Raw genomic sequence first — 24,323 nt, forward strand, 5'->3', positions numbered from 1 at the left:
ACCCACAATACCACCACAAACGCAAAATATGTCCGTAGAACACCCTACACTCCTCCAAGAGGAGATCCAAGCTCTACTTCAAAAAGTGGCTATAGAACTCGTCCCAAAACAACACCTGGGACACGTTATACTCCTGATTCCCAAAAAGGATAGGACTTTAAGCCTATTCTAGACATCGGGCCACTCAACAAATACATCCTGTCAGAACATTTTCATATGGTGACACTACAGGAAGTGATACCATTGCTACAACAAGGAGACTTTATGATAGCCATAGACCTCAAAGACGCCTTCTTCCACTATCCAATACACCCAGTGCACCGCCGCTATCTCAGTTTCCAAGTAAATGGACTGAACTATCAGTTCAAGGTGTTGTCATTCAGAGTAGCTACGTTACCAAGAGTGTTCGTAAAATATCTCACAGTGGTAGCCGGTTGTCTCAGAAGGGGTGGCGCACATGTGTTACAATATCTAGATGATTGGCTAATCAAGAGTGTCACCAACCAGTAATTCCTGCAGGACACTCAGAGGATAGTCAACCTTCTACACACATTGAGCTTCACACTCACTACAGCAAAATCTCACCTTCAACCTTTGCAAGTGAAGCAGTTCTTAGGCACCACATTAAACTCTGCAACATCCAAAGCCTACCCCAGTCCAGAAAGGGTGCTTTAGTTTCAGTTAGCATTACCTCTTTTTCAACCACATCATCATATCACATTATAAACAGTCATGAGTCTTCTCGGAATGCTGGCGTCGAGTATCTCCGTAGTGCCACATGCAGACTACAAATGCCCCCTTTTCACAGCCCTCTTCAAACACAATGGTGGAGGAATACAGGACATTGTGTTGGTAGGGCCAGCAACCCATCACTCTCTGCAGTGGTTGAAAAGCAACAATCTGTTGCCAAGTCGGCCTTTTAAAGCCCCAATTCTACAAATCACCATTACCACAGAGGCATCCCTAGAGGGTTGGGGGGCACATACGCAGGACTCCACAGTACTTGGCCTCTGGTCACCAACTCAAATGCTTTCTCATCAGTCATCTAGAGCTCCTTGCCATTTGATTAGCTCTAAAAGCTTTTTAGAAAAACTTCATAACAAAGTAGTTCTGATCCATACTGACAATATGACCGCAATATATTACATTACAAAACGGGGGGAGGGGACATGCTCCATACAGCTCTCCCACATTGCAGAGCAAATATGGCACTACACCATACATCACAAAGTCCACCTCCTAGCAGAATACCTACCAGGTGTGGACAACAACTTTGCAGATATGCTCAGCAGAATGCATCAGCAAGTACACGAGTAAGAAAGTGACACAACACTTTTCCTCTCATACTTCCAACTGTGGTGAACCTCGGAGATCGACCTCTTCCCAACCCAGCAGAATGCAAAATGCCAAAGATTTGCCTTCAGGTTTTTTCACCCACATTCCAAAGGCAATGCCTATGGATCAGCTGGTGAAAACAAGGAAGGCTTGGGTCCTATACTCCCCCAGACTGGACCACTCGAATATACGATCAGCTGGTCAGGGATATTTGTTTGCGTTTTGCCCACTCTCCCACTTGTTCCTTACAGGGTTTAAAGCCTAACACAAACATCCCTCACACTAATCCTAATAGCCCCAACATGGGCGCGACAGGCATGGTTCACAACCCTACTACAACTATCGATAGTGCCACACGAGAAACTGCCTCTCTGGCCACATCTTGTAACTCAGGAGCAGGGGAAGATAATACATTCAAATCCCATACAGCTCAATCTAATGATTTGGCTCCCGAGGTCCTTGAATTTGGACACCTTAGTCTCCCTCAGGAATGCATGGACATCCTAAAACCAGCATGTAGAGCAACTACTCAAGCCTGTTATGCGACTAAATGGAAAAGATTTGTACATTACTGTTTAGGTAAATAAATTCAACTGCTTTCGCCTACAGTGGAAGACCTCATTTGTTATCTTTTTCATTTGCAGCAAGCAGGCCTTGCATATACCTCTGTTACATTACACTTAGCAGCTCTTGCTGCTTACATGCAAAACAGACAACATATGTCCCTCTTTAAAGTTCCAGTAATTAAGGCATGTATGGAAGGACTAAAAAGAGTCATTCCACCTTCCACCCCACTAGGATCAGTCTGGAACCACACTTTTCTTCTCACTAGACTCATGGGATCACCCTTTGAACCACTACATTTATATGATTTACAGTTCCTCACATGAAAAGTAGATTAACTTGGAAGGACCGTTCTTCCAAATCTATCCATCTAAATTGGTAGTTTGTATTAATCCAAAGTGCCTTCCTAAAGTAGTTTCTGCATTCCATGTGAATCAAACAATAGAGCTGCCACTATTCTTCCCTGAACCAGTTTCAATAGCAGAAAGCGATATACACATGCTCAATGTTAAAAGAGCATTATTGTATTACATCAAGAGAATTAAACCTTTTCTTAAAAAACAACAACTTTTAGTTGCATTTTCAAATCACTGAAAATGTTCGCCTATCTCCAAATCTGAAATAGCAAGGTCAGGTGTATTCAAACTTGCTATCGCAAAACAATCACTACCTGTGTCGGAATGCATGAATACAATGTCAATAAATATCATGATGTGTAGGCCTGGCATCGGCAATGTCAGTAAATGCAAAATGAACATATACCACCACGTGTACCCGCACAATGTCCATCAATGCAATGTCAATATATACCATAACTTGTGCCCGCACAGCAGTGCCAACATCCGCAATAATTATACCAATGTATTCCATGATCTATGGTCATACGATATTATTGTTGCGAATAAGAACAATGCCAAGTTGCGTTCAAACCAGAGCAAGCATAACCTCGTTAACACCAAACAATATCAATATACAAAATGACAACTATATGCGTAATGATGATCATGTCGATAAAAACAATACCAGTGGCTGCCATATTATTTTTAGGTCTCGCTGAGTCCGCGCGCGCTGCTCGGAGAAACTTTGGTAGGTGAGTTTTCAAAGTGCCGCTGGCTGGCGACAAGCTTGCGTTCACACTAGCGTGCACCACCAGCCTTCCGCGCCATTTGTCTTTCCTCTTGCCTGCTCCCTGCCTCCGCCCCTTCCCCCCTCCTTCGCGCTTACAAGCGTTCGGGATTCTGTGACCATAGAATAAAGCAGGAATTGAGCTCCAGCAGCCATGTTTTAGGATGGATGGCTTTTGCAGAAGTAAGCAGGCGCGCCTTCTAAGAATTACATAAATGTGGGTTTACTTTCTCTTGGTGAAATACTGTAAGTGTTTTGCACAAACTATTTTACTTTTAATAGTCGAGGACAGTACTTACAACTCTTCTGAGCAAACGAGCGAGAAAGTGATTATCTGTTTGGCAATAACGTTTTGATTAGTATCCACTTGAATGTGTGATCTTTTCATTGTCGAACCTCTATTTTGTAAAGCACTGGGATCCATCTTTTGTGTTAAAACGTCATACACGCAATGCTACATAATTTACTTTATCCTTGCTGCATAATTCACTCAGTCCTGCCGCATAATTTCGCCCTGTATTGCTGCATCGTTCTAGTGGTCATGCTCATGTTGCTTTTAGAGTCTAAATGTTGCCTGTGAGTTTAAATGCATTTGATTGCGAGAGAGAATGATATACGATTCGTGGAGAATAGACTTGTTCGTCTCTCAGAGCTTATGATTGCAGGTCTGACTAATGGAAGTGGATGTGTAATGTATGTTACTTAAGGTTGTCTCATCCCTTTTACTTTAGATTTTCATATCTTGCCCTCGCAAAAAAATGTCATTAGGAGCTGTATCCTGCTTGAAACAAGTGACTAAAATAAATGTCTACTTCTCTGACGAACTTTTTGGTGTATGCCAATTTTAAATAAATAAAAGTTAGGCATTTGTAAATGACACATTCTCGTAAGTAATAACCCCCATCCGCAGCCCCTTATAGGGGAGTGCACAAGCCAGCATAAGTCCATGTCAAGCACCCCCTCAGTTCTCTTTGTACGTTGAAAACCTCGAGTTCAGTGACCACGGCTAATTGCAATGCTAACCCTAAGCCTCTGCAAGCGTCAGATTCCTTCTGCAGATCTTTCAAAAGTCAGGCTTGAGAGGGAAGGGAACGCTTCCCGATGAACGTATAGTCAAAGCGGAGCACGAACCCCCCACAAAGTAATGTGGATGCTTTCAAGAATGCAGCACCAGTGATTAAAAGCATTTTCCCCTTTGATTCTTGACACAGACTTGTATGTTTGAAACGTACTTGTTGAAGACTTATGTGTTTGCTACTTTCTAACTCACATTTGCTTTTCTCTTCTATGCTTAGTCCATCAGTGGCTGTAGACCACCAAGACCCCCTGTAGTTTCTTGCTCAGCCTCCCATCATGTACATCTCACATACTCTTCCATTTTCCCATCAGGATTAGGACAGAAGAAGTAGAAAGAATTAGCCAATCAATAAAGCATTAAAGTTACTTTTAAAATGTTGCCTCAGGATATTCAGTATTATCGTTAGCTTACTCGTGTCATCATCCCAACTATCCAATCTGCTCCAGGCCGACTGCAAAACAAGCATTTCCAACGCAATAGGTCTCGCATTTATGGAACTCTCATAAATGTGATACCTAATGCATTGGAAATGCTTGTTTGTAAAAGCGCCCATGTGGTGCTTTAACTTTAATGTCAGCCATACCCTTTTCCTTAGACAAGCCATGCCTAAAGAAAGGGGCGAAGCCGCCATTATAATGAAAGCGCTGTATGGGGCGAAAAAAAATGTGTGCATCAAGTTGACAAACAAATGCTCCTTTTTGTAAAAACACCTCAATGCCCGGGTTCACTTTAATGGCGACCGCACACCTTTCCTTAGATGCGGCTGCCATTGAAGTAAAAGTGCGACATAGGACAGTTAAAAAAAATAAAAGTGAATAAATACTGAACAAGCAAGCATTGGCATAGCCAATAGGTCTCGCCTTTGGGACCTTATAAGTGTTTAGCCATACAACAGTTGATGTTGCTGCACCAAGGATATTGTGCTGCATAACTAAATACTTATAAGGTCCCAAAAGCGAGACCTATTGACTATGCCAATGCGTGTTAGGATTTCCTATGAACTCCCATCATTGCTGTTGGATTCGCCCAAGGTGACCTCTCCGTCAACCTCGAGTCAGAGTTACGTGGCCAGGCAGGTCCTGCGATCCATACCCACGCCTATAGAGTAACAGGTCGGGTCCCGTAAACCAAAGATAGATACGCACCCAGAAAAAACCCTGATCGATTCCACAGGTAGATAGTTGCACCATAAACAAGCCCAAGAAAATTTGCCTCAATAAAGCCCATTTGCCCAAAGGCTCGCTTTCCCCAGAAATACCACAAAGCTTGATACCACATATAAATAGGCACCCTCGACCACGACAGGCAAACCACACGTAGTGATCAATCGCTCCTCATTCCAGACATCTGGACACATACACACTGGCCCATGTTGGCTCTCCCTGAGGTTGAGAGACATCTGTGTCGTTATCAGATGCCCACCGTTATTGATTTACAACTGGGATGCTTTTTTGGAATGTAGAAAACTGTTTTATTGTACCTCATTAGCTGTATAAGTGGACAGCCAAAACTTTGTACATCAAGATATTTTGGTCAGAATCATTCTGTCCAGGCTCTCTTGGCCGCAGCATTTAATTAAACCAACTGTTTCCTGCTTTGCCAAACTCCTCTTGTCTTTTTATTTATTTAAGGTAAATTCCTATCCGAGCAACACCTGTAACTCCACAAGCTCACTCCACATGCAAAAAAGGAGCCTTGATGGCTTTTCTAGGAAATATCCCATTAGCTTAAACCTGTACAGCAGCTACATGGAATAACCCACATACATTCACAGAACAATATTGTGTTGATGTCCTAGCTAATCAATCAAGCTGTATTTCAAACACTTTTTCAAACACCTACATAAACCACTAGCTAACCACTGCTTTTGAGGAGCACTTCTTTACATTCTGTGCTTAGCATATGTATTTACGGCCAACACATGCTACAAATGTAATATGTTACTTACCCTGTAAGCATTTATTTGTAGTGTAGTGTCGTAGATTCATATGGCTGACGTATTTACTTGTTTACAAAAACACTATACCATATCTTTACTCGCATGTTCATCTTTTCTGTTACTATGCTGCTCCTATCCTAACCTCACCTGATGTGCTAAAAACGAACAAAGTTGCTGATGACCATGTGCAATAGAGACTATAGGAGGAGTCACCATACCTGGTGAGTCGAAAGACTTTGTCGATGAAAAGCAATGTGCAATCATCCGAGCCCAACACTAGATGGCAGTAGTATGCTAGGCATATGAATCTTCGGCACTACACGCTACGAATAGATGCTTACAGTGTAGGTAACCTTATCCTCATGCCATATTCTTCACAATGTCATTCACTTGTTTGCCAAACTGTTAATGTACGGTTTCTTTTACCAGAGAATGCCTGTATGCCCAACCAATATAGATGTCCAAATGGAAAATGCATTACCAGCATGTGGCAGTGCGACTCAGACAATGACTGCGGAGATGGGAGTGATGAAGAGAACTGTCGTACGTATCTGTAAAGTATTCTAAGTTTGATATCTTGTATGCATTTAGGACATCCAACGAAATACTTTCACTTATCACCTGTACTCAAAGATAAAAATACAGAGTTCAAGTTGTATCCGAACAGATACAGTTTAAGAACCTATGAAATCTACAACTGTGCAATTTATTTTAGATGAAGTAGACTCTCAAATCATTCAATAGAAATAAACTCCTTCCTAAATAGTAGGGACATAAAATTCTTGGTAGATAGCACGCACCATTGTGTTTGCTGTTTTTCATCAGTACACTTCTAATGGATTCCTCTTTGCAACGCTCTCTGATTTCAAAGTCTACCCAGACAGCCTGTTGGATGGAGCACATTTCCAGCAATTTTCACATCTCATGTGTATGATAGTAAAGACCACAACGTAGAGGGATTTTCCTTTGAGGAACATTCTGCTTTGTTTTGCTTATTTAGATGTTTGTGACTCATTATCTGTGTTTTTGATTGCCCTGAATAGAATACTTTTTTATCATCCTTTTTATTATTATGTGTTAATATCACATCATAAGGCACAGTGCACCAATGTGGTAGTTAAAACAGATCAGTACAGTAGGTAAAGTTCTGGTCCATATTGTACATAATATGTAAGCTTTACAGAAGAGAACAAATGCTACCCACAATACATTAATACTAAGTAAGTACACAAATCAGAGCAGCTTGCATTGATAATGTTGCACTTACAAAGTAGCAAAACCAGTCCTAACCACTAATAGTTGCTTAACAAATTCCAGTGTTGTGTCCTTTATACAGGGGGTGTATGACTAGATGAGAGGAAAAAGAACGGAAAATAAAAGAAAGAACAGGGAACGATAATGAAAAGGACCCAAGGGGGAAAAGGGAATTCCGTGCCATAGGAAGTGCCAGTATCAATGTAATCACCAGGGTTGTCTGCTAGTGAACAGGGAAACTACCATGCAGGTGTCTAAATTGAGGCTGTTAGGAAACAAGGAAAGCAAGTGAGTGGCCCGTGTATTGAGGTTTGAGTTAATAAAGCGATATATGCATATGCTTAGCGGGGGAGGGGTTGATCTAGGTGGTCATATAGAGAAGATGCGGGAGATAAATCAGCGTCACGTTCTCCCCTCAGTCCTAGGCATTTTGAGGGGCAGCCATAAAGCCTCCCATTCACCTGCTATGTTTTTTTTCTTAGGCCTCAGTTTTCTTCTTTGCAGTGGGCCGTGCCTTCCACTTTGGCCCAGTGTAGCAGGTCCTGACGGACTGAGTTAACCTCCGTCTGCTAATGATGGCTCTCTCTGCTAGGATAAGCACCAAATCAAGGAAGCACAGCACTACTTTTGCTTTTTTAGGTCACCTGAAAAGGCCAAGCAGGCAGGACTCTCATGACTCAAGCTTCAGAAGCCCAGTTAGGTCAGCAAGTTGAAGTGGCACCCATGATCAAAAAGACGTAAGTGTAGAGCAGCTCCATAGCATGTATTAAAAATCCGTCCTGTCAGTCTTGCATGATTGCAAGACGTTCTGACTGCAAGAAATAGTTGATTAAGTTTAGGTGGGAAAAGATAGACTCTATGGAAATTTAGAACCCAATGAGCTTACAGCGAGCATTATTAAACACTTTGTGTGTACTCTAGGGCTCTTCCCTGTTCCTTTTGTGCAGTTGCCTGAGGAATTCAAGCTCCCCAGTATTAAAGTAAAAGTAGTAGCAATGTTAGTGTGTGAGCCAGTACAGCTTTATATAGCCAGCTGACTGTACTGTGCCCATTTCCCAAAGTACTTAAAGACTCGATAATAGAATGGGTCTCAGGTTCTAAGTTTGTGATCGAACTGTTAACCCGAAGGGTATGAGCTAAAGAGCTGTATGTCGAAATTGACCCTCTTGCAGCCCATACTGCTTGCTGAGTGCAGGGAAGGGGAGAGGCTGTTAATCAGAAAATAGGTCACACAAACCTGTGGTGCCCACCTTCTCCCAGTGTCAAAGCTCCAGATCTGTAGGCAGCAATGATATCATGGGGGCATATGGGCTAACCTTATTAGTGAGACAAAGGCTTCCTATACAACACTATGAATAGAATCATGATGGTATACAATACTATACAAAGAGAAAAAGGCAGGTGAACCCTTGCTTCCTTTCCATTTGGACATAGGCCAGGTAGTGGACTTGAAGAAAGTGTGCACACACGACCCTCACCCACAGGGGCAGCTCCACTTGTTCCGTACTTTCAGGAGCATGCATCTTTTATTTTCTTAGTGAGGAAAGCTTCAGAAACCTTGAAGCTTACTATTTCTAATTTGGATTTAGACAAGAATCCAAAATTCAAATCCCCAATTACCATTTAACAAGGCACTCATGGACTCTTCCCGTGGTCTGGAAATAGCCCCATTCAGTGCCTCTAGGTAAGAGGCATTATTGCTTCCTTCAACTTTGCTATTGTGCACTCAGTAGAGCACATACCTGGTCTGTCCTGGCAAAAGCTTTGCAACACTGGAAGGCCCAAATTCATGGAGGAGACATGACTGGATGCTTTTTTACTGGTGATTTGCAGGCCGGCATATTGACATGCCACTTAAATGAGCGACATCCAAGGATTCAAAATGGACCGCTCACTAGAGATGTTCAAGTAAAACAGGACCTCAGACTGCTTGCTGGGGCTTGCCTTACCAGCTAAACATCTGCTCCAAAAGGTCAAATGGTTCTTTTTCTGTGTATGCTATTTTTACAACCGAACTAGGTAATCTCTGCATCCACAACAGCTGCTTTAGGCTTTCTATGAACAGTAGCCTGTTAGAAGTAAACAGCAGAGCTTGTTCTCTGAACTGACAAATCATTAAGCCTCTTTGTGAAGTTGATCAGCAAGGTACATTATCCACAAATGGTGCCTACTGGTGTCAGATGTCTTGTTGAGATTGAAGAAGACTACCTTAAGCTAGTGGGTCCTTCAACGTACACCTTTGGGGTGCATGTATTAATTTGCCAGAGAGTTTCTACCTGTCCAACTCCCATTCTCTCCCATACCACACATCAACAAGATTATGCTCTTTCTTTCCCTTTGACTTTATTCTGTTCCAAGAATGGCAAACATCAACCAGTTTCAACCCTCATATTTCTCAACATGTTTCGCAAGTTGGTGCAGGTTTTTTGAACAGTGAAGCCTTGGGATTAGCTGATGCATTTTTCCATATAGGCAATTCCATGCACCCATTCACAAACACCATGTCTGTGCGATGTCGCGCTTAATGATAATGTAGTCCAGGCTAATCAATGTGCAATCATTGTTCAGTCCTGGTTAGCAGCTCCTATCCCACCATCAAATACTGATAATGTACATTTTGGTAAGGATATTATCGGCTGTTGTCCAGCCCACAGAAAGCCTCTCTCTTCCGATTTGAGCTTGTTGAACAGGAATTTTGTTTGATGTGAGTCATTTTGCAGTACATTCAGCCACTTGAGCAAAATCATCACCTTAAATGGGGCATTACTGCCCACTATTCAAAGGGATAACTGGGCCCATTTGTTAAGGTTTGCACTCATCCTAGTGAGCGAAGGAACAGTATTGAGACCCACCGCTCTTCCAGGCAGTCAGGGTAATGTGTTTAACCAAGTATTTGAAGTGCCCAGAGAGCACAGGGAGCCTGGCTACGGACGTCTGCCAGTTCGTGCCTTCCACCAGTGGGACCAGTGCCTATTTATTCTGATTAGCAACTAGACATTGTACTTAAAAAAAAAAAAAAAAAAACATGTACATTAGCCTGTTAGAAGTGTTGATGGGGTCTTGCATAAAGATAAGATCATCATTTACATATGAAGATATGTGGACATCAATGTATCTCCGCCATTGAAATTCTCTCAGGAGTTCCAGTTAAGCCTGCAGCTCTATCACCAGAGCAAGGATAGCAATGGGCACTGCCTTGTGTCCTGCTCAGTTTTGAAGCACCCAGACAGCATTCAGTCAATCCTAACCTCTGCCCATTTGACATTGTAAGGCATCCTGATGCATGAGATAAAATAGGGCCCAAAGTTCTTCTTGTCCATTTCTTGGAACAAGACCCTTCAACTCACAGAATCACATGCCTTTCAGATATCTTTAGAAGCCAATGCTTGTGACCTCAATAGATCTCCACTTCTAGTACAATTGCCAAGTGCAGGTGTCTAAGACTGTGGCTTGTCCCCCACCCAGGCATAAAGCCACTTTGATCGTAATGTAATAAATGTGCAATGACCCTTAAATGGCGATTCATCAGTATTTTGGCCAAAATGTTTGCCTCCGGATTAATGAGGGAGATTGGCCTGTAAGACGATGGGAGCTCAGGAGGGTTGCCTTGTTTGGGGATGATCCTTGTGTATAGCATTATTAACATTGACTGAAGGAAAGGGTGGGTGAGGGAAGCAAATGATTTAAAGAATTCAATTTTATTCCAGTTCGCCTTGGAGTCTTGACAGACTGCATTGACTGTCACGGATTCTGAAAGATCCTCAACTGTAATAAGGGGGTCCAGCTCCTCTCGAGCAACAGTACCAAGGGCCTAGACTAATAGATCCTTGATGGAGGGTTTGAGATGCTCAGCCTTTGACGGGTGGCAACAGTCGTATGAAGAACTATATCAGTTAGCAAATGCATTAGCGATGTTGCTGGCCTTTTATACCAGGGTCCCCTGCTCGGTGCATAGATGTGGAATGATTCTCTTGATTTGCCAACAAGTACATAGACTTTCCAGACTTCTCCCCAGAGTCGCATATTCGGCTGTGAGTAGCCATTCAGATGTATTTAGCTATGTTCAGTGACAAGTCTCTTTTCTGCTGTTGGGTGGAAATTAACTGCGGTAGCTGGGACTTAAGTGAGGCACTTCAGCTCCCATCACTGTAGTCTCTGGCGTGAAATATTATCCAGGCCTTCAATTGTTGCTAGAGTGATATGGTATAAGGCCCTGCTTTTGATCACTGCTTTGAACGCTTCCAGTAGGGTCTAGGATGATGCTACTAAGGGGTCCGGTGATGCAAAAGTAGTCAGATATGTCATATCTGATTGAGGATGAGAAATTGCCTTTCAGGAGCCACCAAGGCCTTAATATCCACCTCTGGAAATGCCCAGCCAGGTGTAATAGAACAAGTCAATGATCTGATATTCCCAGCGGGAGCATCACTGAAGTACATCAGTTGTTGGCATAAAAAATATTTAAATCTCAACAGTGGTATAGGCATTTGAGAGGAAGGAATATCCCTTAATCATAGGGTGCCAGACATACCACATGTCCATCAATCCCAATGATGTTTATCAGTGTGACTGCTTGTGTGTATAGTCTGTGTCTAGTCACCCAGAGTGCCACGTGTCTAGGTTTTTATGCAATACTGCATTAAAGTCCCTGCCAATGAGAAGTGTGCCAGCAGACGTCAAAGTCTTAGCAGGTCAATCAGGAGGGTATTGGGAACTTCAATGTTAACTGGAATCCAATACAGCTGCCCAGACATATTGTCCCAGTGTTACTCTGCTGCTGTTCATACAATTTAAGAGGAAGGACTTTTTTTATGGAAAACTTAGGAGTAACCATACCTTCCCAAGCAGCAACAGTCAGTGCCCAGGAGGTGAGTTCTCCTGTGGTAGGAGTGTGTGTAGTGATTGGAGTTTCATGTATTACAACACTTTTCTGCATTTGTTTTTATGTTTTAGCCTATTTAATTTCCATGTCAGTGTCCTATATGTGTGAGCTATGCTGTGACTGCTATCAAGTGTTATGTCTTCCCATGGATGAAGTCGCCTCTGGAGCCTAACCAGACAGAACCAAATTGAACAAAAGAAAAGAAAGGAAACAGAACAAGAACAGAGTCCCAACTCCCTCTGCCCCAGCCTGCCTCACCCCTTCTCCCCCATACTTCACTTCTTGAAACACCTGTCACCCATTTCAAGAACATTGAAAGAAAAATTGAACAAATCAAAGTTGGGCAAAACCAAACTTGTTTATGATCACGCGCTTGCCATGCTGGGCATCTGGACACGTTATCTACTGGCCGCATTGTGTCCACGCAAGGCCGAGGCCCACCTGGATTCTTTTTTTAACATTAATTTATGGCCCCAAAGACAGCAGTCTGCATTCGTTTCCAAAAGAAGACTGGTGGAATCAATGTATTACACTCAGTGAACTATATAACAATTTATGTTAGACGGATTGTAAATTAAGTCAGTCCTCGGACCCTATGCCTGTAACTGTTCTCAAGGACACCCTGTTTAATTAAACAAACTGTTCCTGTTATGCCAAACGCCTCTTGTTTTTTCAAGGTATTTCATGTTTAAGCAACACTGTCTCCCCGGATGGGATTGAGGTGTTCAGAAAAACCATGTACTCTTTTGCTAGCCTGACATTGAGGCCAGTCAATGCAGTTTGTGTATTTAGCTGTTTTACACATGCTCTTCGGAGCAAGGACAGTGATATCTAGCTGGTGGTCCCAGAAGCCTTTGGAACTCAATGGCTCAACAATAAAAGATAGACCGGATGTGGCCAAGAACATGGTTCATAAGGGGCATGTTACTGCAGATTGTCTGACATGGGCTGTTAGCACTCGCGTAGTGGTTTGTCGCCATGCGTGGATGTGTTCCACAAGTTTCTCTGGAGACATGCATGATTCTCTTATGGATACGCCTTTTGGTGGCTCATACCTGTTCGATGAGAAAGCTAATTCTACCTTGGAACATTTCAAGGTAAGCACGGATATGGCATGCTCTCTTGGCCTTCTGACTCTTGCCAGTTTCTTCACCAGTATAGGAAATTTCGAGGCTACTCAATGGGTCAGCACATGGGCAACGCCAATCTGTTCAGCCCATGTCACTGTCACCTGAGCCCTTTTGAGGCTAGAGACATGGATCCGGTTGGCAAAGTGCAGGCTGCCAGTGGCACCAGTCCTCCCAGTCCCCTTTGCCTGATGTAACAGCCTCCAAGCTGCTTTACCTTGCTGTTAGCAGTGCAAAATCATCCCATGGGAGGCAGCATCCAAAACTTTCTTCCAGGGTGGTGATCCATCTCATCCAGCATATAGTTCCTCCATACTGCTCAGCATCGATATGCCCTACCCTTACTTTCTGCCCTGCCACACTTTCCTCCCACACTAGAGCGACTCTCGAAGGAGTACCTGTCCATTCTAATGCAAGAGGAGTGAGCCACTGATAGGGTGCTAGACTCCAAAATAGTGCTGGGGTGTTATTCTCACTATTTCCTTGCCCTTGCAGAAGGATAGAGGCCTTCCGTCCATATTAGATATTTGCCCTCTGAATGCCTTCCTGCGAAGCACAAGTTCAAACTACTCTAGCTGGTCCAGATTCTGTTTTCCCTGAACCCGTGCAACTGGTTGATATCCTTGCACCTGCAGGATACCTATTTTCCCATACCCATTCTACAGTCCCACAGATGTTACCTGCGGTTCAAGGTAAGTCAGGAAGATTTTTAATTTGCCATGTCCCATTTCATCCTCACCAGTGCCTCTCAGGTGGTTATGAAAATGATTTTGGTGGTCACTGCCCATGTTCAGATGTTGGAGATTTCAGTCTTTCTCTACATTTATGACTGACTGCTGAAGGCAGGCTTGCCACTGTCAGTGTAGTCCACCGCCAAACAACTGTGAAGCTCCTGACATCGTTGGGCTTGACAATCAATGAGCCATTGCCACATCTGACTCTTTCACAGAGGCTTCCCTTCATAGGAGCTTTCTTGCATACAGTTCAGTTCAGGCCCTTCTTCTATTAAAAGTCCAGGACAGTTGTACTATGATCATGATGTTTTAGCCTTGATCGTGCATCATGGTGAGAGAAGCTCTGAAGCATGTTGGTCTTTTAGCCCCCTGCATCATCCTTCTCGACTATGTCAGGTGGTATATACAGGCTCTGCAATGTATTCTCAAGTTCTAGTGGGCCCAACACTAATGGAACTTGCAGATGATATTAAGATTTTGGAGGAAATGGTACACGATCTGCAGTGGTGGATGATGGACCGCAATTGGAGCAGCCGTAGGCCCCACTCAGTTCCCCTTCCAAAACTGAAGGTGAATATTGATGCTTCACTGCGGGGTTGGGGAGGCCATTTGAGAGAGGTGGAGTTTAAAGGGATCATGGCTCCAGCAGAAATCTGCCTCCATATCAGTCTGTTGGGGTTGCGGGCTATTTGTCTAGCATTCCAGGCCTTCCTGGTGTTTATCAAAGGGAGGTTGGTGCAGGTTTTCATGGACAACACCACCGCCATGTGTCATTGCTCCAAGTGGGGCTGAAAGGGGTGCTGTGCGAGGAGGCTTTGCTCTTCCAATGTTGTCTGCAACGTCTGGACATTTCCTTGGTTGCAAATTACCTGGCAGGAATCTTGAATGCCTCTGCAGACGCGCTCAGCCATCGGCATCTGGCAGATGCCAAATGGTGTCTACATCCCAAGGTGACACAGGGCATCTTCTAGCAGTGGGGCGAACCATGGCTAGTTCTTTTTACCACCGTCAAGAATATGCAGTGTCAAAAAGATTCTTACTTTGGAATTTTCACAAAGAGATGCATTTCAACTGGAATAGAGCAAGGGTCTCATGTATGCCTTCCCACACCTGCCTCTCCTGCCACAAGTTCTGAAAAATAATTATCAATGGCTGGCCCAAAGTCATCTTAGCCGTATGGATTGGATCAGGAGAGTGTGGTACATGGAGCTTCTGACTATAAGCATCTGCCCTCTGTTTAGTTTACCAGTACAGAAGAATCATCTTTCGCAGCAGCAGGGCAGGGTTCTTGACCCGAAACTGTGTAATTTACACCTCCATGTTTTAAAGTTCAGCAGCTGCCGTCAACTTCATTTGATCTGCTTCCCGAAGATGTGGATGTCATCCTTGCTGCCAAGCACCCTTCCATGAAGTTCATTTATGCTTGGCACTGGAACAGATTTATGGCCTGGTTTGGAGTCCCCAAGAGAGACCCTTCACAAGCCAAACTATTGAATGCATTGTTTGTGTTGTCTTTGGCCCGGCAAGGCCATACAGTGGTGACTATTAAAGTTTGTCAGCCCTTTCCGCCATTTTGTTTTGACCAGATCAACCATTCTTGTTGAAATACCAATTGGAATGCAGTTTATTAAAGGCTTGACCCACATATTCCCTCTCAATCAGTTTGTTATGCCACAGTGGGACCTTAACTTGGCCTTTTCCGTCCGCATGTCTGCACTCTTTTTATAATATATATATATATATTTTATTTTTTTACAGAGTTTTATATTGTGGGAACTTGACCTGAATCGGCTATCAGAGCTCTTTACATAGCACCAGTTGCATTACATGAGAACACATTCATTTTTGTTAGGCACGGGAAGATTAAGTGATTTTCCCAGAATCACAGAATGTTCAGCATCATTGCTGAGACTTGAACCCAGTTCCCCAGATTAGAGGTCGACCGCCCTAGCTATTAGGCCAACTCCTCTCCCCTTTTCAAGCTGATGCACAGCTGATCTTTGCATCTTCTGACTCTAAAGACTTTCTTCTTGATTTCGATCACTTCAGTTTATTGTGCGAGTAAACTTGAGGCACTGCTAGGCCAACCACCCCGTGCCACCTTTTTTGCTGGAAAGACTGGTGCTGAGCAGGGACATCTTAAGGATTTTGGGGACCCGGAGCCGATAGTTTTTAGGGGCCCCCTGTTCAGAACAGGTTTGAAATTATGATCCAGGTTCAACTTTTTCATGCCCTCTTAGGCCATGTCACTGACAGTGCACAGGCACACTCCTCCAATTCTAAAGTTGTTACATCTAATGTTCATGGATAGTGGTGTGTGTTATATTGTAGCACAGCAGCAGCTCTCTTACATTACTGCAAATAATCTTTGTGACACCCGCCCACCTCTCATATATGAAGTCCTGTTTTGATCTAACTGAAACTTTATTTATGGATGTTGCATGAAACAAACACAACATTTCGCTGCAAAATCGAATAGACTTTCACGCACCACTCACATCAAAACTAAATTAAAGAGAAACAATATTTAAAACAATCTGTCCATAAATTATTCAAGTCATCAGGGCAAGCCTTGTGGGACAGAGCTGGCTCTATCGGGGGCCCCCCTAAAAGGCTGGGGCCCTGGGCCAGAGCCCACTTTGCCCATGCCTTAAAACGTCTCTGGTGCTGAGGTCTCAGGCAGCCTTCTTGCCAAAAGTTGTGACTCCTTTCCAAATTGGGCAATCCTTCACTCTCCCAATGTTCTTTGCCCCTTCTTTGCCCCTCCCTACCCCTTGAAAACTGAGAAAATCCATCAGCTGGACTCCAAATGAGCTTTAAGCTTTTACATTGATTGGACCAAGGACAGTCTGATAGATGATTAGCTTTTTGTGGGGTTCTTCAGGTTGATGAAATGGAAAGCTGTGCAGAAGAGACCTCCATAGAGGTGGATAGTCCTCCTCATTAAGATTTGCTATGCACTTGCCAGCAAGCAGCACCCAGAAAAACTGAGAAACTATTCCACAAAGACTAAGGCTGCCACTGTGTTGGCATGTGGGGTGCGTGGCCTTAACATTTGCCAGGCTAGGACGCGGGTGTTGGTGGACACTATTTCCATTACACCCAGCTTTGGTGGGAAGGACATTTCGCCATTTCGGTCCTTCAAGACTTTTTGTTCTAAGTCCACTCCACAGACCCCTACCTTTAGGATGTACTGCTTTATTGTCTATTTTAAAGGTGAAGAATCTGTGGTTGGAAATATCCATCAGAAAAACAAGTTACTTAACATTGGTAACGCTCTTTCTGGTGGATACTCTATTTAACCGCAGATTCCTTACTGCCCTCCATCCTCCCTATTTCGTGCCTCTTTTTGACATCTAAAAAGATCCCAAGTTAGAGATCGGCATACCGGAACTGACAATTGAGTTCTAAACTGCGTCTGAAGGTGTAGAAGGATTCAAGCAAGAAACTGAACTGGGGGTGCACAGGTGGCGCTTATATGTGGCTCAACTCAGTCACTTTTGAGGTGGTACAGAGCCAAGGTGGAGCTGTGCGGCATGCTGGTTATTGTCCTGAAAAGCTTCCGGATTCTGCAGGTGAGGAATCTGCAGTCAGAGTAGCAATCAGAAAATGTGTTTCCATAGGTAAGTAATTTGTTCATTTGAATATATATAGAAAAAAGCCTATCTTATGTTTGTGTATTTTAAATGTATTATTCTGCTCAATATCTTTTTGAATTTTTGAAGCTAAATAGTAATTTTTGGGGGAACTTTCTTTCCTGTTCACTAGCAACAACCACTTGTAATGGTGATAGTCTGTTCAGGTGTGTGGATTCGGGGGCCTGTGTCCCAATGTCGTACCGATGTGATCTTGAAGATGATTGTGGCGATGGTAGCGATGAACATCAGTGCGGTAAGTTCATTGAGTATGAAATTAAATCAGTTTGCATTTTTTTTTTGTTTCGGACACTGCAGTCTTGACACGTAATTGGGGTTTGGGATTTTTATGTGAGCAAGGGCTGTGCTACATGCTTTTTAGATGCAGACCGTAATTGCTCCATTTCCAGACATTCAAAGTCTTTTTTGTCCCATTTTACACTCTAGAGCACCAGGTGGAGTACATGTATCATGACTATCCCCTGCGATAAAGCATTGAGTCATATATTATTATACAGTGTATAACTGTATAATTTTGGCTGCTTAAAACACACAACAAAATTACACCTGATCTTTACATTAACAGCCCTCCTAGCAATAACGTTCACATTTTTCTATACCTGGGTTCATTTAATGAAGTCCAGTGACTTTTCTAAGTACTCAGGCATACTCTAGTTCCAAGCGTTGCAGAGATGATTCTAACCACTCTGGGAACTGCAGAGAGAAAGGAGTTTCTCAAGTGTGATTTTAAGTTGAGTGCTTACTATGTGAACACTTTCACTCATAAACCTCTAACGCCTAGCTCAGTTTGCAGTAGCACTCTGTTCATAATTAGGAATATCAAATGCTTTTGGAGCGAGAGCCATTTTTCTGTCAGTTGTTGTCTATAGAGGTCCCACAGAGAAGGTTCATCATAGAATTGATGTATTTTTACTTATGGTGATTGTGGTAGGCTCAATTTTTGGGTCCTAAAATTTAGAATGACCTGCCACTGGCTCTACTTAGCTTTCAGGGCCACCTCTCATTCAAGCAGTTTTTAAAAACTTCTGATCAATCAAATTTTGAGTCTCATTTCACTACATTAATCATGTCTCCTTTTTCACATCTATCTTTGACGTGCAAGTTTTTACTGCAGTGTCAATGGATAAAATATTGCTGTAGGGTGTGGCTTAGCTAGCGATGGATTGAGACTCATGGTTCCGTTTCTCTGAACCCCCACTAGTCTTTCAAGCTGAAATACAGCACTGGAGTGAATCTACTCCGCTCCTAAGGGAGTCTCTGTTCTCTGGCATTGGACGGAAGAGATCGACTCCTGCTCCTGGGCCCCCGGGCAGAGTCTGCACCTCTCTGCCGGACCTCGCGGTGCCAGACCCGCCATCTTGAGGCCTCATGCTCTGTGCTTCTGGCACTTGGAACAGCTGTGCGGTAATGCGCCCAGATGCTGTTGCTGTCCGCCTCGGCGGACCGACCATGTCGATACGACAAGTTATCCCTCCCTGCAAATAATTGACCCTGATGCAACAGTGGGGCCTGGCATGGCAGGTATGGAGCTGCCATTTTTGTTGGGGAACACCATGACCTGTGGGGGCCATGGCCGGGCGGTACAGCTTGGCCCGGGAATCATTGACAGGTGACACTGGCTGGGGGACTGCAAAGCAAGGGCTGGAAAATCATCTAGACCACCGCTGCTGAGCAGGACATTTGGCCTGTATACCGGGTGATCCTTGCAGACTCGTATCCCTCCCTCCCCTCTCAGCGATTAGGGCACAGAGGTCCAGCAACAACACTCCCCTCCCCGCTGATATGGTGCCCTGGCTCCCATGCTGCCTGTAGACCTGAGACTTGGTTGTGCAGCGCATAGACAAATAGAACCCTGCCCGGCTAATGACGCTGTATAAACCGGTGAGCCGCCACACATTGCACCATGGGTCCTGTGGTGCTCTGCTGCACGACCTTGTGGATCGGGGTTTGCCACTGGATAGAGGATGGTCCTCTGACTCCTGCACTTCTACCTCTTCCTCTTGCTTGCCATCACATTGTTCTCTGCTGGCTGGGTCCATTTGTTCTCTTGCCTGGAGTCGATTCTCCAGCAGCGGCTTCCCACACCATAGTGCTCCCTCCCCAGCTGCAGTGCCTCATGCCGCCCTGCCATGCGGTGAATCTGTGAAAGACACATCCGGAGGGCAACCTAGGGACAACCCGGTCATCTCTTTGTGGCAGCAAACTTCCTAGACAGCAATAGACTCCTCTGATACCCCCAGGGATACTTCTGGGGACGCTTCCTCTGCGCCTATCCCTCAGGCTTACATGGACAACTTTCTACAGGAGTTTAGGTCTGACATTGACTTAAATCGGAGCTTAAGACCTGCGTTCATGAGCTTAAGCGTGAAGTCGGTGAACTGGACGGGTGAGTGGACTAATTGGAGCATACTGTTGACGCTCGCTCTGAAGATCAAGAAGCTCTATTGCACATGGTTACAACTCTGGAGGAGCAACTGATAGAATTGCAACTGAAACAGTAGGACTTAGAAAACAGGAGCTGGAGGAATAACTTCTGCATCATATGGATTCCTCGAGTGGCGGAGGGCCGCGGATATTATGGCCTTCACTGCCGACCTCCTGCATGTGATCCAGGTGGACGATGATGCCTCTCCCCAGCACTGAACAAAGCTCACCATATGGCTTCCGCTCCAGGACGCCCTGACTTCATCTACGACATACTAACATGAGTACAGTTCTTCACCAAAAAATAGGCTATCCTGCAAGCTTTGTGACAAAAGGCGGACCTAGTCTTAAGGGGGTCACACTGTTCAATTGTTCCAGGACATGGCACCTTGCGATGGTGTAGGGACTTCCAACCTATCACTGGTACACTGCTGGAACTCAACGTCTGTTAATATCAGGTTCACCCTTTTGCCATCATCACATAGCAGGGCAAACCGCGGTCCCTTCACTCGTTAAAGGAGGCCATGCAACTTTTGAACTTGAAGACTGACTCGTGAGGGGGCACTCCAACTCACCTCGATCTCGCATTCAAGAATCTTTGCGGTCCGTGTGGACCATGGTGAAACCTCAATGCTCCAACAAACACAGTAAAGAGCTTGCCTCCAGCGGAATCAAGAAAGACATTAATCAACACCTCCCCAATCTGGAGAGAGGCTCCTCACCAGCCCCTTTGACTTCTGGCTCAGTTTAGACGTAGTAACCAGGAGGGAAGGGGAGTGCCGGACTCTCAGACTTATTTGAGGGAAAATGATTAAGACCTTTGACCAATGCAAATAGGATTTACACGTTCTGGAATCGTCCCGACTACAATATTACAAAAGGCAACACTGGGCCCTCTACAATCCCCCTCGGGGACTGACCTCTCACAGCTATCAGACAATCCAGCATTCAATCAAACCCTCTCTGCCCGCACGCATACCAATCGATGTGGCATTCCGCCACTGCAGAGCGAATTTCCTGAAACAATTGGAACAGCTGTGGCGCTAGATCCCCAAGCTGTATAGAAGCATTCCCCAAAGCGCGAAGCCCTATGAACTTATGGCAAAGTGGTACTTTACCCCGTTTACATGATATTTACCTCTCTACATCACCCTTGTGATGGGGCTGCAGTTCATCACCCTGCGTTCCTTTATATCTGGTGGTCTTGTCATCTAATAGCCACATACTCAAAGGAAGTCCTGAGTCACATCAAGTGGGTTGTGTGCTTCCCTCTCCTGAACTTTTATATCACAGTGATACATAGCAATCACCCCCTGGGATTGGAAGCAATGACACATGCTGATTGTTGCTCAATAGCGCATATGTTTAGTGTAGCCAAATAACATATTGCACTACACTGGAAGAAGTCAACTACCCCGTCGCTTGCCCAGTGGTTTACACGACCGTAGCAAATCATTGCCATGGAACTTTTGTCCCATAGGGTGGCCCACACGGATAATGGGTTTACCCACATCTGGTAACCCTTCATAAACTACTTTAGTCGATTGGAACATACCAGCTTCACACCGCCCAGACTCCAGGCTCTCCACTTATTTGATTAATGTTTCCCCTAGATGTGGAGTTTACATCTGCAGGGGAGGGGCGCTCTTTGCAGTTAACAAAATCACAGATCTTTTGGACTTGCCTTCGGGCTTATCCATGCCCTTACCACTCCCCGGAATGACATTACCTTCCATAGCCTGAACTTCGACCTGTGCTATTTTACTGTTTAATGTTTGTTATATATAAAATATCATGCGGATTCAGCATTTGCGTAAATTCAATCGGGGCTTCACTCCCAGTTTGGACTAGGTCAACCCTGTACATTTGATCACACTGGATTTCTTTTCTTTGATACTATGCCAGACTGCAAATCTTGGATATACTTATATGCTGTCTGTGGCGATGTTAAATGTCCTGTTTACAAAACCTGTCAATACAAATATTTCTAGAGAAAAAAAAGAAATAAGCCTAAAATATTGCAGTGATTCATAAAATATAGGTTGCCAGACTGGTGGAGTTGAAACTACCTTTTAAACTTGTATTCCTTTTGCCAGTCGTACCAGTTTTATCCTCCGTCATAGTGAGGCTATGGTCCCAGCTTTCCTGGAGTCTCTGATTTTACTCTATTCACTCATTTTATTCTTTCCTCCCACTTTTACATCACAATAAAATGTGCTGTTTTCTAGGACACTGTTTGCCTATTCCTTCAAATCTTTGTCCTGACTCCATTGGACACAGCTTGACTGTATGTCACAGACAATCATGTTTTCCATGCAGTTCACATGGTCAGCCATGGTACAGCAAACAAATGAGCATTCACAATTGCACATTTGTTTGCTGTACTGTTGCCTCTATATTTTCCTCCTACAGGCTCAGGTCACAACCACTTGCCTGCAATGAACTTTGCATAAAGTTTAAATGAAATATTTTAGGATTCTCCAATAATGAATAATGTTGACATTCTACTCTTGTGAAATAAAAGTGAGCAGATAATACGGTTATTGGGCATCCTGGTAATACTCCTGCTTGTGAATAATGCACAGTTTTGGCTTTGGATCCTAACTTGGGAGAGGGGCCATTATTGTGACGGTGGTACTGGTAGTGTGCCAACTCTATTCCAGCACTATCACACTTTTCGACTATAGCCCTGTGTAAACGCTGCATACAAATTTTGAGAATCCTGTTTTGATGATAAATGTGCGTAAAAAGCCTTTTGACCTTTAAGTCCCTCTGTGAGTGGCATTATGGTATCAAACTTGAAAGACACTTTTGCCATACCTATCAAACCGATGTCCTTCTTCACCTTACCGGTAATGGGTGATGAGGTTAGATGATGGTGTCTTCACATTTGAGGTGGGTTATTTTAAAGAATAGATTGGTTTCCAGGGTCCTGCTTGGGTCCTGTCAGGAGGAGTGCCGCTCCACCAACATGAATGCCTGCGTTGAGATGTCTTTTTCCTCCTGGCAAGCTTTCTTAACTCCGAGTATCTTAAGTAACCTAGCTTATGCAGAGATGGTCTTCGTTAAGAGTGTTTTACTTTCTATGAAATGATTTTGGGTACAACACTGTGCTCAAAGCGTACAGCCTTGATGTCAGCTCTTGAATTCTACGGTCCAATGGAGACTTTTAGGAGCTGTTGGTGAAAATGGTTTGCCGCTTGAACTTTACTAGAAGTTTCACTATCCACTTTTGCACTTGTTTATACCAATCTGGTGTATATTTAGGGAGCACCTGAAGAAGGTATTTGGATAGACCTTCTCTAACTCCGTGAAAGCTGACCCTTCCAATGCTTGGATCAGGAACAAAAGATAGTCTTGGTCAATGAATTCCCCAAAACTCAAGCCATTACTTATGGATATTTAGAGTTTGTTGCATTCGGACCGATTATGGTAGACACATTTTCAGTTAAACCACAAAACATTCAGACTCTGTAGATCCCCTTGTGTGGGGTGACACTCCTCCTGTATGCTACCAGTAGTGTGGAATGAAATGCCATGGGTCTCAAAGATGCAAATAGAATTCATGGAGTTTTAAAAATCCATAGAAACGCCTGTTAAAGATGTGTAGATTCTTTGTTCTGCTTCAACTTTTCTGATTACAGCACTTTATGAATCAGTGGCATTGATTAGTTCTTTCATTCTTGAAAGGGGGTGTGCTTATAAAGAGCAAACCCACTAGCAAATCACAGAAAATGTATGCCAAAGGGTCCCACACAAAATTGCTTGCCAAGTACATACAATTCACGCCCTAATTGAAACCTTAAATGCGTGAAAGAAATGATACTCTACATTGATTATCCTCCAACTGAACATGCCATGTTGACTTCTTCACCGCGTCCCCGCAGCAGGCCATATACAGGATTCAATGACTGGGAGCTTCATGGGTGTGACAGAGTGGTAGACCCGCTGGATTCTGATGCACTAATTTTTTTCACAACAAAGTGTGCAATTGGCATCTCAAAATTCCAATAATGGCAATAGTCTAAAATACTCGTGAAATAACCAGAGACTTCATAACATGAAAACATGCATCATATACGCTGCACAATTAACCGCTGATTGGCTAGATAAACATATTTAAAATGAATAGAATTATAGATGGCTAATTGTGAATAATCGGGATTTTTTTTGTGACAGCTTCCAAGTGACATCAAATAGGTAAG

General features: G+C 43.8%; 1 protein-coding gene across 1 annotated transcript in view; it reads left to right on the forward strand.

Annotated features, from left to right (window-relative positions):
- The window catches only part of SORL1 (sortilin related receptor 1), a 744,876-nt gene that overhangs the window by 392,212 nt on the left and 328,341 nt on the right, over positions 1-24,323 (forward strand). The window contains exons 23-24 of the mRNA XM_085645831.1: positions 6,471-6,584; positions 17,807-17,929. Coding sequence (XP_085501957.1) covers positions 6,471-6,584; positions 17,807-17,929 — 237 coding nt within the window. The remainder of the gene's footprint in view (positions 1-6,470; positions 6,585-17,806; positions 17,930-24,323) is intronic.

The sequence above is a fragment of the Triturus cristatus genome, chromosome 3_1 (genome assembly GCF_964204655.1).
Source record: "Triturus cristatus chromosome 3_1, aTriCri1.1, whole genome shotgun sequence".
Taxonomy (NCBI): Eukaryota; Metazoa; Chordata; class Amphibia; order Caudata; family Salamandridae; genus Triturus; species Triturus cristatus.